The 16981-nt window shown below is 42.0% G+C and overlaps 4 protein-coding genes across 4 annotated transcripts; 1 reads left to right on the forward strand and 3 right to left on the reverse strand.

Moving 5' to 3' along the window:
- The first annotated feature begins 2693 nt into the window (after positions 1-2693).
- Positions 2694-6671, forward strand: LOC103979093 (uricase-2). The gene is made up of 8 exons (XM_065136803.1): positions 2694-2985; positions 3083-3175; positions 3272-3347; positions 3823-3932; positions 5294-5385; positions 5649-5822; positions 5919-6012; positions 6311-6671. Exons 1-8 carry the CDS (start codon positions 2788-2790, stop codon positions 6392-6394), a joined length of 921 nt encoding a protein of 306 aa, XP_064992875.1. The 5' UTR covers positions 2694-2787; the 3' UTR covers positions 6395-6671.
- A 286-nt stretch (positions 6672-6957) lies between these two features.
- On the reverse strand, positions 6958-8872 carry LOC135629452 (uncharacterized). The gene is made up of 4 exons (XM_065136819.1): positions 8635-8872; positions 8311-8567; positions 7699-8150; positions 6958-7412 (listed from the first exon to the last, which is right to left on the reverse strand). The coding sequence occupies exons 1-4, from the start codon at positions 8856-8858 to the stop codon at positions 7137-7139; spliced, it is 1209 nt and encodes a 402-aa protein (XP_064992891.1). The 5' UTR covers positions 8859-8872; the 3' UTR covers positions 6958-7136.
- A 1309-nt stretch (positions 8873-10181) lies between these two features.
- On the reverse strand, positions 10182-11380 carry LOC135629441 (protein SEEDLING LETHAL 1, chloroplastic-like). The gene has a single exon (XM_065136796.1). It carries the CDS (start codon positions 11292-11294, stop codon positions 10281-10283), a length of 1014 nt encoding a protein of 337 aa, XP_064992868.1. The 5' UTR covers positions 11295-11380; the 3' UTR covers positions 10182-10280.
- Positions 11381-13149: 1769 nt separating this feature from the next.
- Positions 13150-16792, reverse strand: LOC135629446 (casparian strip membrane protein 1-like). Its single transcript, XM_065136811.1, has 5 exons — positions 16159-16792; positions 15956-16079; positions 15046-15879; positions 14534-14716; positions 13150-13545 (listed from the first exon to the last, which is right to left on the reverse strand). The coding sequence occupies exons 1-3, from the start codon at positions 16638-16640 to the stop codon at positions 15664-15666; spliced, it is 822 nt and encodes a 273-aa protein (XP_064992883.1). The 5' UTR covers positions 16641-16792; the 3' UTR covers positions 13150-13545; positions 14534-14716; positions 15046-15663.
- Positions 16793-16981: the final 189 nt, after the last annotated feature.

Raw genomic sequence — 16981 nt, forward strand, 5'->3', positions numbered from 1 at the left:
TATTAGATTGATCTAAAACTCTCAAATTCATTTAGCAAGGGATAATGATTTAAAATCTCAGTAGATATATTTTCAAATATATGAGCTAACTTAGCTATAAAAATAAGCTATTGATAGCAAGATATTGAGACCATCATTTGTTTAAAAAGTAAAAAAAAAACTTAAATTGATTCGTCCTACTACTACTGGGACATATATTCTTAACTCTGATTTCTTAACTTATATTTGGCGCAAATAATTAGTAGGTTGAGTTAGACTACAACAAGCCGAGATGAGCTCGATTATATATTATTTGTGGTCATTTTTTACTTAATTAATCTCAAATGTTGTATTAATACAATTAACTTGTTTATAATCCATCATATCCATCAAAATTCAATCGTGTAAAGAATGAAGATCAGACAGATATTTGAGCTATGAAATTAGACTTTCTACCATCGAGTTCTTATTTGAGCGATGAAGATTAAAAGTTTTTTTCTTTGCCACCCCTATCAATTGCCATTTCCATATCACTAATTAACTAAAAGAAATTTTCATCAATTTACAAACACATTATATAGGAGTTATACAATATCTATTATTTTATCTTTGTTAAAGACCAAGTCATATCTTTAAACTTATTTTTGGCTAATCTTTACCGAGTAAATATTATTTTTGTCACTATTCGATAAGCTTATGTAAAAAAAAAAAATTAGCAGGCGAAGAGTCTCCACATACTAATGTGGTTAACATTTTGGTTAATCATATCTAACCATGGTTATTATTAATTCATTTAAATTACAGAAGTATCCACAAATATAAGATAACTAAAATATTCTTAATAATTATAGCATCATAAATAGTTTCAAGTGTATTAACGTAAATTAGAGTTATAGCTAACAATCGACTTATCATCGATAACAAAGTCATTAACTTGTGATTCCATATTGTAGCTAGTCCATTGATAAGGCTACTTATATATTACCCTTGCAGTTAGACCTCTTTAGTATCTTATTTTTTAGATTTAAAAAAATTATAATGGAATCCATATGGTCATGAAAGCGAAACATCTAACTCCATTTATCTTAGCATCGTCAATTTTACCGACGGAAGCATGAAAATAATAGGCAAAAAGGTAGTTTCAATATTCCAATTATGTTTTTTGTGATGATGAACAATGACGTCACTGGGGGTCGCGGATAGCTATTATGGATGAGGAGGGAGAGTGACGACAAGATATGAGACAAACTGAGAGGAGAAAGAGGATGACACATATGCCGATGCTTTGTATCTGTATTAGTGCTGCTCGACAATTGCATCATTACTGACGCAGATATAAAACGGCAAAAGGACCACTCAACATTTGCATCAGTGTCGAGCGTCGACACTGATGCAGATGCAAAGTGCCACTTAGCATCTACAAGCACTGATGCAAATGCAGACGTAGAGCGACGTCACTCTGCATCTATGTTAGCACCGATGCAGATGCATAATATCGGCATCTGCATCGTCCTCCTCCTCCTCTCCATCTGTTTCGAGCGACTTTCATCGCTTTGCATCTGTATTGGCGTCGATACAATTATCGAGCAACACTGATATAGATGTCAAGCGACGTCGATGCAAATGCACAGTGTCGACATCTACATCATCCTCTTCCTCTTTTCCATGTGCCTCATCTCTAGTCGCCACTTTTCCTCATCATTTATAACAATCACGCATGGCCCTCATTAGCATTATCGTCTGACATCATCGAAAATGTAATTGAGACATTGAAATTATTTTTTTGCCCATCGTTTTCATGCTTCCATCGATAAAATTGATGATATTATAGTAAATGAAGTTAGATGTTTCACTTTCAAAATTATAGAAATTTTAATATAAATTTTTTAAATCTAAAATCTCATAATACTAAAAGGGTCTAAGTATAGAAGGTAATATGTAATTAGCCTTTTCATACTTAGATAATACAATTATCTATTAACTTAAAATTCTTAAGAATAAATTAACTGTACTATATGCATCGAGTTCTTAAAAGTCAATTCACTGTTGAATTAAATCAAGATATTATAGGATCAAATATACACCAAAATTAAATTTAAATATGAAAAATTAATTGACATAAAATTATCATGAAAATTATTTTATCTGCTTTAGATAAATATTAATTATCACATGCAAATTCACGTGCACGTGATCAAAAAGATAATTGGTAAGAGAACATGTTCATTAACTTTTGGTGAGTTGGTGACCGACACATTTCCATCACATGAAGGTGTTCTCAAGTTGTGGGACTCTACAGTGTTGCTTCATGATAATTTTGATTAAATGATTCTTTAATCACACATTTAATCATTATTTTGATTAAATGATTTCACTGTAGACTTAAGCATCAATTTCGTGGAAACAGTGATGTACTGTGATAGTACCAACCACTTGGCCTGTTTACGATAGTACGCAACACCCGCCGTCGGATCGCTTGATATCTGATCAAGCGTCAACATCAAAGCATCCACCACCGCTGTCTCTCTCTCTCTCTCTCTCTCTCTTAACGAAGAAGAAGCACCGTGACTTTTTCCTTGCTTACGGATCTCTTTGAGCTGCATCCTTACCAACCCCCACTCGTACGTAACAACAACAAAAAACAAACATAAAACACTTCCATCAGGAAAATGGACGGTTGATCTCGTTGTCCGCATGAATAGGCCCTATGGGATGGTGCGGTCGTCATCTCGCTCCATAAGTTGAGAGGTGCGGCGGCGCTGCGGGGGGGTTGGGGAGGTAGGTCGGTCGTCGAGGAAACACAGGACCATGGCGGAAGGGTTCAAGATCGAGCAGAATCACGGGAAGAGCAGGGTCCGGGTCGCCAGGGTCTGGAGGAGGGTCGCCGGCTCCGGCCACGTGATCGTCGAGTGGAACGTCGGCGTCAGCCTCTTCTCCGACTGTCTCCCCTCCTACACCTCCGCTGACAACTCCGCCATCGTCGCCACCGATTCCATGAAGAATACTGTGAGATTGGACCTCCTTTTTCTTGGTGTCGAGTCCGAGTGCCCCATCGATGAGATTCCAAATCTCTTCCTTTTTCTTTGGGGGGAATGTTTGATAGGTATATGCGAAGGCGAAGGAGTGCACGGAGGTCATGTCGATGGAAAGCTTCGCGGTTCTTCTCGGGAGGCACTTCACCTCGTACTATCCTCAGGTAAATGGTGTTTCCTCCTACGATTCCCGATTCGATTTCTTGTGCTGCGGATTTTTCTGGGGAAAGAAGAGTGAGCTTTGGGGTTGATCCTTGTAGGTGACGGCCGCCGTGATCAATATAGTTGAGAAGCCTTGGGAGCGGGTCGCTGTCGACGGCCAACCCCATTCGCATGGTTTGCCTACTTATCTAGACGAATTCTTATTTGTTTGGACTCTCCGCTTCTCTTGGTGTTGTCCCCAATTTTTGAACTCTGTTTATTTACTGTATCATATGCTTTTCAGCTTCTCTATTTTGCTAGAGATAGAAGAAATAGTTTCTTGCAGAAAGTTTGAAGTTGAACAAAGTGAACATATCAAAATTAAGTTGTGTTCTTGCATGATTATGTTTAGGATGACCATAAGAAAGGGTGTGGAGTTTAAGGAATTTTATGCCTATCAGAGACCTGCTACCAATGTTTTGATGTTCTGCAAATATCCTTGATATATAATATTTGATTTCTAGTGTACTCATTAAAGTGAGATGGCAGAATTCATATGGGCATGGTATCAGGCTCATATTTTCCTAATAATTTCCTTCTTCATGGAGATGATTCCTGTTGCCAATACCATCCATATGATTCTTTATATTTCTTATTTTGTTGCTCTTAGGATTTAAACTTGGTTCTGAGAAGCATACAACAGAAGTTAGAGTTGAAAAATATGGCACTTTGAGTGTAACTTCTGGAATTGAGGGACTAGCTCTGTTGAAAACAACACAGGTATTTTCTTAATTGTGTACTTCTAGCCTTTGGTTTTTTATGACTAATTGTCTTGTTTCAAGCTTTCTTCTGAGCGATTCTTGGACTTGTCCTTTTGATTGGTTTTTAAATCATGTTGCTGACAATGAAGCTCACTAGTAAGTGGAAACTGCAACTAAATACCTCTGTCTTAGCATCTGAAAGAAGACACCCAATCTGCTTGCAAGACAACCTCTTTCTTCTTTGTTTTTGTTGTATGTTGGAAGAGGAGGGACATAAATGACTGATTAGGTATTGTTGCTCCAATTAAACCATAAAGGGTGGCCTTAATTTTACCCTCCTGCCCTTCCATCTCTCTTCCCCACCAACCAACTCTGTTGGCCAACAGGTGCCAACGATGAATTAAATTTTAGAAGAATCTAAAGTTTTTGCACTGAAGGTAGCAAAAACAAGGAACCTGTATGGATGAGATTTGCTTATACATAAAATAACTTTAATTAGTATCCAGTGAAATTCCGGCACCTCAACCAACCATCTGACTTCGGCATGATCTCTAGGTCTGGGGTTAGTCCTTGATCCATCAAATTTAAGACACTTCATCAGGTTTTACATCTCAGCCTCCTCTTTTAGTAGTGCATCACTTTATGCTATAGTTTAGCTATTCCTTGACTTTATGCAATTTGAGCTTCAAGGTGGCATGGAAGGCCACTGGTCTTAGGTTTCGATAGCTCGAATCGTTTCATTACCTGAGTTCCAAATTAAGTGAATAGAGTGTTTGCAGTTTCTGTCAGATCATTAGTACAGAGGAACATCTCTCAGGTACTCCTACTTTTCCATTCTGTTCACTTTGTTGATAAAGACTTGATTGGCAATATGTCTGAATAATTCTAACCTCTATTTAGTTAGATATCTTTTCAAAGGCATTTTTCATCAAGTATTTGCAATTTTTCATTACTGTAATTTTCTGTTTGCTTTCTTGAAGAGAGTGGCTCCTAAATCCAAAATTGTGATCCTAGTAGATCTAGGATACATAAACTTGCCAAGTGGAGACAGGAGACATTTAGGTATCTTCGAAACGTGGTTCAGGAAGAAGCTTACTATTTTGGAACAGTGATTCACTGAGCATGAGAACCCTTCTATTCACATTTATACTATTTTGGAAGAGGGCTTCATGCCTGTACACTGGAGGGCACAAATTTTACCTTCCCATTATAATAGTATGTGTGTGGAAGAGCACATTTACATTTACCTAAGTTTCATTTAGATATCATTGAATAAAAGATAATCTTATATGGATGAACGGTATCTAGTATGTTTATGTAAAATATCAGAGGTGCATACTAAAAGGATACAAAAAAAACAATGTTCCTGTTTTCTTGCAGTCAGGGTTTGAAGGATTTGTAAGGGATCACTTTACGCTTCTTCCAGAGACAAGGGAGAGGATGGTAGCAACTGAAGTCACTGCTGCTTGGAGGTCTTATCCTATTTCTTCTGGATTACCTTGGATCTATATTATATTATTAACTCTTGGACATCCAATTTAGCTATATATGTTACAAAGAAAATAGAAAAAAAACTTTGGCAAGGGCAGGGAAGTGTTTCTGTTAAGATCTATTGATTTATCTCCTAGGATGTAAACAGAGCAACACATAAATGGTGTGGGTCACTAAAATCTAGAGAAGACGTCGATGGCTTTGAAAGGTGTCATATTTTTTCGCCCTTTTGTCTTTTATACAGGTACCCATTTGCTGACGTATCTGATATTCGTGCCAAGCCATTTTGTTTCACACAAAGGTATCTGGATGTCAAGAAAGTTCTAGCAGACACCTTCTTTGGTTCACCACTTGAGGGTGTTTACAGTCCATCGGTTCAGAACACACTGTACCTCATGGCAAAAGCTGTTCTTAACAGGTTGCTCTCTTGTTTATTAACTTCTTTTCACTCACTATGGAGGTTGATTTTAGTTGCATTACTGCTATATTAAAATTTTACTTGGTATGTTTTCAGGTTCCCTGATATAGCATCAGTTAAGCTTAGAATGCCAAACCTCCATTTCTTACCAGTCAACTTATCAAGCAAAGATAACCGAAACATGGTAAAGGTGGGTTGCAACACCAATTCTGTAAGATTAGACGATGGATGATATCTTGAGTTCTTGACATTTTTGAAATTGCATCAGAATGAAATTTGAAGCAATTCCTCATATTTAACAGTTATTGTGCTACACTACAAAGATCAGGAAGTAAATTATTTTCAAGAATGCTTCAATTTATTGGATGCAATTCCTCAGTACCAAAATGTTTTAGTCAGAACGATAAACCATTTTTCTTATGATTTGCTCAACTCGACATCATGTTGACTAAAGACAAGTTCCTGACTTCTTTCCATTCTTTTTGCAGTTTGCTGATGATGTCTACATGCCAACCGACGAGCCACATGGAACTATAGAAGCAACAGTGAGTCGCACCATGTCCAGGATGTAAAGATTGATCATGTGCCACGCTGAAATAACTGCACCAGAATAAAAGCCTTTAGGAGTTGCCCTTGCATGAGCTGCTATCCCAGGCTGTTTGATCTCAACAATGAAGCCTGTTGTCATCCGCTCTTGCTTGGTCTTGTAGTATTTATCATAGGGGCTAAGATGTCAAGTGTAGCAACTATGGTGGTAGAAAGACTTTCCTATTGTGTTTTCATGTGATGGTCAAAATATTTAACTCATTTTTACCTTCAATTAGTGGAAGAAGAAAATGTTTCTTTGCAGAGATTTGTGAACTGTGTTTATGTATGATGATCATACCATTTGGTCTTTTTTCTTTTTGCTCCACTAAGGAGAGAAAAAATATTCATATGATGTACAACAATAATCACTGTTGGAGGTATGTTGTGATCATTATATATCCTTCGACACCGAGATTACTTTATCCATCAACAACAAAATCTAAGTCTCTCTGCAAGATGTAGTGTTCTTAGTCTGTCCTTGTAATAAACTATGATTAATCTTCTACACACCAAGCTAACTCCTTTTAAGTAATTGCTACAAAGATGATAATCAAAGTTGCACCATGAAACTACTGTTACAGTCAATGTTGGATGCACGTTTAAGGACCAAAAGACTTCACATCCGTATACAACAGCAGACCAGAAAGCAAAGAGATGATTACATCAAGAACATGCTGGTCTACTGTTACAGCTCGAAGAACAATAACCAATGATGATGATGTGCAGTCACAAGAACACAGAGTGATGATCAAGACCCAGCAGCTTCCTGGTCTTGCGCAGGAACAACTCCCTGGATTTGATCAGCCCTGGGAGGAACCCGGTCATTGTCGTGAAAGGCAGCTGCGCCACCGCGTCCTTCTTCCCCAAGGAGACCATGGTTATCGAGACTGTGGGCCTGTACTTGCTCAGCTTGATCTCCTTGTTGCCCCCTTTCAGCAGCAGCTTGAGGTTCTTCGCCACCACCATGGCGTGCCTCTGCGCAAGCACTCCTTGCTTGCGTTCCTGCAACCAACACCCACAAATAATGCAGAGAACGATGCCTTGAGCAAATGATCACTGTCTGAAAGCTTGCATGCCTTTGCAACATAGAAAGTAGAAGCTTCAGATGCTCTCTCTCTCTCTCTCTCTCTCTCTCTCTCTCTCTCTGGGGGATAGAATTATACTATGTTGATTGCCTATGGAAACAGTGGCAAGTCAAGGATGGACAGAAGAAGGCTTCATGACATGAGAGGTGGTAATGTGAGGCACATATAGATGTGAGTGAGACAAAGAGAATCAAGGGACTTACAGGTACATCAATGATGTCTCCGATGGCAAAGATATTGTTTCGGCCTTTGACTCTCAAGTGTTCATCAACCATAAGCTGTCCATACTTGTCCATGGAATCCTTTACGATCGACTCTCTCATCCATGAAGTCCCCAAAGGTCTTTTCACACACACATAGTGGCAGTCAGCTGCAATGGCTTCTCCAGCTGAAGTGATGTATATTCCATCCACCTCAGATACGGAATCCAAATCCACCGACTGCTCCAACAGCACGTCAACATTCTTGGATCTCAACCAGTCCAAGGCTTTGTTGCCTGCTTTGTGCCCTATGAATCCAAGCAACCGTGGTCCGTTGTGGACCAAAGTCACCTTCTTTTCTGGATACACTGATGCGATATCTGAAGCAAGTTCGACGCCGGTTGGCCCTCCTCCGATCACAAGAACAGAGCTCGAAGTCCTCATCTTTATGTTCGCTGAGATTGAACCGAAGCAAATTAGCAGGCAAAATAACATAGCAAACAATGAATTCGGTGCGATGAGTATTGAGATGGAAAAGTATTTTGGATGTTAAATCTTAGGATGAAATGTGTTGGATGAAACAAAGCCAATATGCGGGGGGGTTAAGACGCATGCCTTCCTTGAACTTTTCGAGTCGGTCTTTCCTGCACTTGGGAGAAGAAGCTACATGGCCAGTAGCGACAACGAGGTAGTCGTACGCCACTTGACGACCATCGGAGGTGATCACATCCGTGTCCGTGATGTCGACCGCGGATGCCGTGATGACTTTGCCGTTGATTAGGTAATCGGTGTGGTTGATGATCGCCTTGTCCGCAACCGCGGGATCCACCATGGATCTCATCGTTGCCCACGGGATCTCGAAGTACTCCTTCCTGGTGTCAAGACGTGGGAAGATGAGGGGAATGTGGCATGGGGAGGGACGGGAGGGTTAGTGCGTACTGGTCGATGAGGATGACGTCGGCGTTGAACTGGAGGGACTTGGCGATGAGAGAGCCGCCTATGCCGCCTCCGACGACGACGACGCGTTGCCAGAGTTGGTTGCCGCTGCGGCCGCTGCTGCTAGAGATGCTGGAGGGGTCTCGTAGGCAGACGCCGGGATCGCTAGAGACGGAGGTGGAGCGGGGGGTGGTGAGGCCGCACTGGGGGGAGCGGTCTCCTTCCATCTCTCTTTCTTCCACGGCTGCGTTGTGTGCATTCCCAAGTCAGAGGAAGGAGGGGGGGAGGAGGAAGAATAAGAAGAGGGAGGACGAGGTGGTGGAAGGAGGAATAAGAAGAGAGAGCGGAGCGGATGGGCGCGCGAAGTTGGCTCCGCTTCCGTCGCTTGTCTTCCCGCGTGGACTGCAGAGAGCCTCCTTAGGATCAACTATTTTCTTTTCTTTTATTATTTTCTGACCAAATTATATATACATGTCATATTTTAAAATATTATATATATATATATATATATATATATATATATATATATATATACCTTCAAATATTAAGACCTTTGCACATATCACTGCATATAAAAAAAAAACTTATAGTACTCCTAAACTTGTAACAATATATATATATATATATATATATATATATATCCTTTGATGGGATTTAAATTGACCTGAAATTGATAAAACTAAGCTAATATTGATAGACTAATGTGGCCCTTCAAATCAACTAAGGACACAGCAGTCACTACTATTTTGGCTCAGCCTCAAACAAATACAAATACAAAAAAAAGAAGAAGAAGTTTAGCCTATTCAATAATGTCTGGGTTGGAATCTATTATTGGATATTTACCTAATAAAACTTGGAATGTTGCTTTTATCGATGGTTTAATAAGATCCGTTCCAATTACAACAACTATTAGCTACACTGTCTATTTGTGGTATTCTACCTCTTGTTTTTTGTCCCAAACAAAAAATTTATAATAACTATTTTGTATTCATTAATTTTTATAGTAATAATTGTTAGATTTTGTGGTTCTATCTAATTGATAAGATATATTATAGATCGGTCCTATTTAATTGATAAGATATATCATAGATCGATTAGATTATCAGTTAATAAAAAATTTAATTAAGATATATTTTTTAGAAGACGATGGAAAGAACTCTCCTAATTACTTATTTTAGACCGTTATGATTTAATGTTTCAATAGTTTGTTAGGCATATGCACAATATTTCTTTTTGTCTTTAATTTTTTATTTATTTAATATGATTTTTCTTCAAGAGTTAGATTCCGATTTCATTTTCTACGGAACTGTGGTCAGGTCAAGTAAATGCATTACAACTCTTTTCTTCGATCGGTCATCTCACTGCACTACAATTCTGCTTGAATGCTCTGAAGCATTTCCAATTGAGTTTAGATTTGGAAGTAAGATATCTCCATCCAAAGATGCAGATGGTTGCATCAAGTGCCTGAGGATACAGTGCACGTTCATGGGTCCTTCATTGATGAATTAATCATGTTTGGGACTGTAAGGCATATTATCGAACACCTACCGTGCAGTAAAACAACCAGCGATGCAATATACATTTCTTGATCATATTCACAATGATAAACTTCATTCAATTCAAGCAAAAAAAAAAAGGGTTCGAACGAGCTACAGATCGGTATCCGAAGTTGCGAGCCAAAGAGGCGATCTTCTCAGTGGAGAAGAAGAGCTAATGCGTACCTCCAGTTGGGCATTGAACTGCTCGTTGTTTGGCCTCAGCAATGCGGGCAGTGGGAAGGACGCGCCCTTCTCCTTGCATGACTGATGCCTCGGCCTTATCCTGTTCGCCAAGCTGAAGGAGAAGTACTGTGGGAAGTCCCTCAGCTCGCGGAGCTCCCGCCGCATCTCCGACACGAAAAATTGCGACTTGGGCCTCAGATTCTCCTCTATGCTGTAGCAGAAGAGCTGAGGAAACCTCCTGGCCATGGCCCGAGCGTCCCGATACGAGAAGCCGACCTCTTCCAGGAAGTCGAGCCTGGGGAGGAGCTTCTCCTCGACGCTGCAGGAGAGCAGCGAGGCATGCCGCGCGATGGGCGCGACGCCGAGCATCTGGAGGAAGTAGAGGGTGGGGCGGAGACGGCGGGCCACGTCGGAGACGAGGAGGCGGGGGCGGCGACCGATGACGCGTCGGAGATCGCGGCCCTGGACGCCGGCCTCGCGGAGGAGGAAGGCGACGGCGGCGGCGAGGTCGGCGGGGGCGGCGGTGAGGATCTCGGGGCACATGCCGCAGGCGCGGCGGATCTCGGGGGCGGCGTGGCCGAGGGAGCGGAGGAAGTCGACGGCGACGCGGAGGTCGGCGAGGGGAGCGGCAACGAGGGCCGGGTGGGCGGCGGCTGCGGCGAACAGGTCGACGCCAAGGGCGTCGAGGAAGAGGAGCTTGTCGCGGAAGGAGGAGGAGGAAGAGGGGGCGGAATCGGGAGGCAGAAGGGGAAGAGTGGGGGATAATTTGGGGGGCTTTTCGGGAAGCGGGATGGGGGTATGCAGGGAAAGGCGAGCGGCTCTTGGACTGGAAAGCAGAGGGAGGCGGGGTTGCACAGGGGCATTCCGGGAAAGAAGGGTAGTGGGGATTTGGGGAACTTGGCGGAGGCCGCGGTAGGAGCAAAACGGGAAGACCTCTTCCATTGTCTCTCTCTCTCTCTCTCTCTCTCTACATGGTCTTGAGGCCTCTTTAGGGAACAAAAGCTTTCCTGGGGCGACAAACTTGGAACGAGAAGACGAGCGAAAGGATATATCTGCTAACCAGCGGCGGCAGTGGAGACACGTGGAGACAAACGAGTGGTCGATGTCTGCCACGCGACTTGAAGCCTCATCAAAAATGCTGACGTGGCATCCGATTCAAATCAATCGGAATTTGGTTTGACCGAAAGCGGACCGAGATTTCTCGCAATTAGGCCCATTTGCCCTATTATTGATTTGAGGCTGGCTTTTCTTTTTCTTTCAAAATCACAATATTTATGTTTTATTTCCTAATAAAGATTATCGGAATGGAAGTCAGTATCTTTTTCCCCCTCCCAATTTTAATAAAGCTCTATTATGAAGGGATAGCGATGGATTATATATAACATGTGGATTTTGACAGTGCCATAACCAAGAAGACTAAAGATAGGGCGAATATTTCACACCAATCGCATCAAGACATGTGGATCTCAAATTCAGATGCGACCTAAGCATCGAATCTCGATACATATTTTACAACCATATCCCAAAGATGACACGAACTCTCTCACGTCTGCGTTTGGAAGCCGATACCGACATCTCCTCCTTTCCGAAATGAATCTGCTCGGATCGATTTCATTGTTACTGGTTGACGACCAAAATGCAATAACATCTGGCAGAACGCATACAGGAGAAACACATGCATGCTTGGCATACTGTAGCAGATTAATTTGAAGATGCTGTTTGATGGTGAGAGAAGAAGTTACCAGGATGACACAAGCAATTGCTGCCCTTTGGTTTCAGAAATATTCTCCTTACCAATTCGAGAATGGAAGCCTACAGCAGCACCTTCAATTGCATCCAAGCCTGTGGGTGCTCACAGCTGAGGCAGCAACAAGATGGATGATGGATGGATGGAAAGGTGCTGGTGATGACAATAATAGAGAACTTGGATTTTGCTTAAAATATCTGAAAAAGCTAATACATCAACCATAATGCAGTAGTAACAAGGTATAACAAATCAATTAACCACCATTCCTTGCACTTGGAGAAAGCTAGTCAAACTACAAAAGAAATTGAAGGGCTTAGTTGTTGTGTTTTTCTCATCCAAAAGTACTCAGAAGAAAGCTTAGCATCAAGTCCATGTTCTGCGGCACCTACTAAGTTCAACTGCGGATTCAGTGTTTTAATTGGGTCTTCTAATGTTAGTTTATGGTAAGATAAATGCAATGTTCATATTAAGGGAATGCATAAACTTTGATCACTAGATTTGCAATGATCAGGTCATAACGAGAACGAGCTTTGTCGCTTAAACAAGATTTACTAGCTCTTAGTTTGACTGGAGATATTGCACCCAAAAGGTTGGGACCTCACAGCCTGTTGTGCTCGACTATTAAGCGTTACTGATCCATTCACTAAATAAAGCAAACCTATGCGATATAACATGTTAGTAAGAAACTGCAAACAATGCTAAACTGATAGTTTCCTTGACAAGTATACCGAACAGGTATTACAGGGACATGTAGCACTTTGCATTTGCAAGTCTTGTTTACAAAATTAACTTGTAAACAAAAACTATGATATCATGTCAGCATAGTGATGTCGGTGAAGGAGAAGGAACACGTACAACAAAGTGTACAAGAAAAAGAACATTGACTGTATACATATTACATAGCATGACATATAGTTAAAAGTTAAAAGAAACTCAAACAGACAGTTTAGAGTAATTGTATCATTAAAATATTGCATGTTAAATAATGCCTATAAATAAATCATGAATGGGATTTTCAAACTGGCTTATATACGACGAAACAGCTTTCAGTGATAATCAAAGGACTAGCTTCATTAACATAAATTTGAAAGTTTGTCATGAGATACAGCATGCACAAAAAAGAAAAACATATAAACTAACAGCTTTCTATTTTTAATGCAACAACAAAATATGTATCCTTTATGGAATATTAGGAATACTCCTGATGAACTATTGCATATTCACCACGCAAGAAATATGACAAGACTTGCTGCCAAATAACTTGTAAATTCCTTGGACATTAGTTGAGTATCTGCAGCCTATAGTTCTTGTTCACATTTTTTCACTCAATGTATTTCCATCATCATGCACTGAATTGTTAATGCCTCGGCAATGCAACAACTGCTGTTTAAGGCTCTGCACAAGATCATGGAGTTGTTGAATGCTTTTTTCTTGCGATAGAATTATCTGCAAAAGAAAGAAATTTAACAAGTATGATAAGCTAGGTGCTAATATGAGGATTATGATTTTATATTGCTCCTAATGTATCATCAGAGTACTGTATATTTTACTTCATCGAAGCTAAAGAACCAATAGCACGAAAAATAGGAAATTCTCGGTTCATATGTTTATCTCGTCAAGGGGCTGTATTAGCATAAGAATGAATAAGAAAGAATGGAGGAGGAGGGGAAAAAAGAAAGCAGCTCCTTTATTTTAATTTTCCTCATTCTCCTCCCTCCCTCCTTCCCGACCATGAAAATTGGATTATTATTGTCATGTCAATCATCATGGGATCCAATCTGAGAAAACTGACCCAAGAACTTGATCATAGATTCAAAATGCTTTAACCTAAGTTAATAGTAATGATCATTTATCCCTCAAACCAACACAATTCTTCTCCCACTACTGATATGGGACAACTGGAGGCGTCACACAGTGAGTAATCCTTCATTGCAAAACACAACTTAAAAATCAAGAAGGCCCACAGTTTGACACCCACTTCCAAGATAAAGAAAATCTAAGCAACGATGAAACCTGCACCGAAACAGAACAAGCTTATGCCATGTAAAGAGAAGATCACCTGACCAAGCACTCCTTTGATATTCCCTTATAACTGGATGATTTTGGCAAAATGGACGAATTGACAAGCTTTGAATAAGGAACAATATTAATATTGAAGGAAAAAAAGAATCAAGAAGCCAACAAAACAGCCTCAATCATAAGTTGGCTATGTTAAACATGGAAAAAAAAGGAGAGAAAGATGAACAAATACATTCTTTATGAGTTAGAACAAGGGTCAGCCCATGGTACGATACACCCACAATTATCATGATTGTGTGAATTAACAAAACATGCAAATTTTTATGCTCAAAGGTGACATAATTAAAAGCAAATTACTTTCCACAAAACCAACTGAGAAAGGTACTCCATTTAACACAAAATGATAGATGCTTACTTTCTCTTTAACAACCTCTTCACTGTCTAACATGCGTTGCTTCCTTCGCGACACCACAGGATTGGCTTCAGCTTCGGTGACAATTTGTTGCCGCTGCTCGAAGTGTGTTACCATGATCAATAACCAAAATAGGAAAACGAGCAGGAGAGGTCTCGACAACATGGTAAACAACTGTCACAACTCCTGCAACCAAAAAGTACATCAATCATACCTCAACCAGGCTGTTCCTCTCACTGCAATCCTTAAATCACGAGGAGGGAGGCATCCAAACAAGCACGAAAACTAAAAGAAGACATTTGTCGAAGATGAGCAAGAAAAGGCGGCAACTTGCAGAGATGATTCTTCAGAGATGCTCGCAGTACACAAGACCGGTAGAAACTTCAGCAAAAACCTTGCTTTCGAGAAAAGATGACCATCGTTCGATTTAGCGTCAAATCAAGGCGAATCACATCCCAAATTATCGATCAAGAAAACTAGTTAGGGAGTACCGAATCCAAGGAAGAACAACTCACGGAGAACCCCATGAGATATCCGGAATTAGGCCTTCGCTTCTGCTTCCTCGATCGACGATGAGATGAGGCTATCCAGCCCGGGCGTAAAGGCGGCGTCAGGCGACGAGGCTAGGGATCGTCCCGCAGGATCATGTGGGGAGTTTAGGCTTACGATTTGGTGTGGTCAAAGGCTGGCGCTGCTTCGCGTCCCACTTAAGCAACGACAGACCGGTGTGAGCCGACATCGTCAGTGGCGACTTAAGCCGCGTGCAAAGCGGCGGCGTGACGGCAACTACGCGGAGGCTTTTTGAAGTCCCTCCGACCCATCCATCTCAACCGTTCACTTGAGATGAGTGAATGGTGGGCCCCACTGTTAGGTCTGTTGGACCAATGATGACCGTTCATCTGATCAGTCAACAATTTTAAAGCACAGAAGAAATATGAGCTTTCTTTTTCGGTTTCATGCACAGAGTCGCACAGAATACATCATTACATAACCACATGACAGCAGCACGAACACATTCAAACATCTATGGCATCGTAGATTGACCACATGAGGAATGGAGTCAACTGCAGAGCAGAGTCACGGAACCATGAAACGAGAGACGCGCACGAGAGAAGACCACCAACACACGCTTCTTATTGCTTCCGCATGACCAGAGCAGACATGACGACCAACACCATGAAGAAGACGACGGCTATGAAGGACGCCACGACGGCTCCGCTGATGCTCTGGCAGAAGCCATCGAACCGCAGGCAGATGGCTACCCAGTTGGCCTTGGAGCTGCCGTTGTGAGCCAAGTACACGATGGCCGTCGCCGAAGAAGCCGCAGCGATCGTCAGCTCCATCATGACCTGTAATGTTAGGAAGAGATCCGTAATCTATCAAGAACAAAGGGATAGGTACTTGAGACGGTGATCGACGACTCACTGTGTCGAGGACGAAGAGCAGAAGCCTTGGCCCGATCGCTTGGGGCCGAACCATGGCGGCTAGGGAGAAGGGGAGGGAGAGGACGAGGTAACCTGCTGCGATCGCATTCCCCACCACGAAGAACCTGCAGAAAGCAAGCCCATGCAAACCGGTTGAGATCATGGAAGTGGCCTTTCAGTAAAAGTGGGTAGATGTGTACTGACGTCAAGGCAGGGAGATCGGCGAAGTTGGCATGGAACTGGAAGAACTGAGTGAAGAAAGGGAGAGTCTCATCGGTGGTTCCCATCATGATGGCGGCGACGAGCGTAGCAGCTATCGCGCAGAGCCGTAGAAGGAAGTCGAAGCAGGCTACGCCTCTCTTGCACCCCCCGCCAGCGGCCTTGGTCTTCCTGAGAAGGAAGGGGAAGCGTCGATCTTTAGGGGCGGCGGGGGCGGCGGCGGCAGCAGGAGGAGGAGGTGCCGAGGGAGCCGGAGCAGCAGCAGGGGCTTTTCCTCTGGCATCGGAGTCATCGATGGTGATCGCGGTGGCGGAGGGGGCGGCTTCGCTGGTGCTCATGCTGGGAGCTGGATCGGGAAGAAGGGATCGGATGAGGCTGTGATGAAGCGTTGGGGTGGAGGAGAGAATATATACAGGTGAAGGAAGCTGGCGGCCGCTGAGACTGCAGTGGAGAAGGTGGGAACTCATTATTAATAGGAGCTTTGTGAAGTAAGTTGGAGGTGGTGGTGCAGCTCGAAGGAGCAGGAAGAGCCATTAGCTATCACCTAACCTGCATTCAAAGCTACAAATCCATTTTCTTTACGTTCTCCCTGTTAATGTGGGGAGAGAAGAACAATCCTTTGCATGGGTTGAGGTGGTTTCACGTTTTACTGAACCTGTAAACGTCAAGCGACTTCACGTTTTTAGAACACTTGACAACTTCAAATCAATGGTTAGAAATCTACTTAGTGACAAGCCCCCAAGCTTTGCTCTTCCAGATGGGTATCTCAACTTAATCGTTCCATCTCCAAATGAGGCAAATCTAACGG

Source organism: Musa acuminata, chromosome BXJ1-3 (genome assembly GCF_036884655.1).
Source record: "Musa acuminata AAA Group cultivar baxijiao chromosome BXJ1-3, Cavendish_Baxijiao_AAA, whole genome shotgun sequence".
NCBI lineage: Eukaryota > Viridiplantae > Streptophyta > Magnoliopsida > Zingiberales > Musaceae > Musa > Musa acuminata.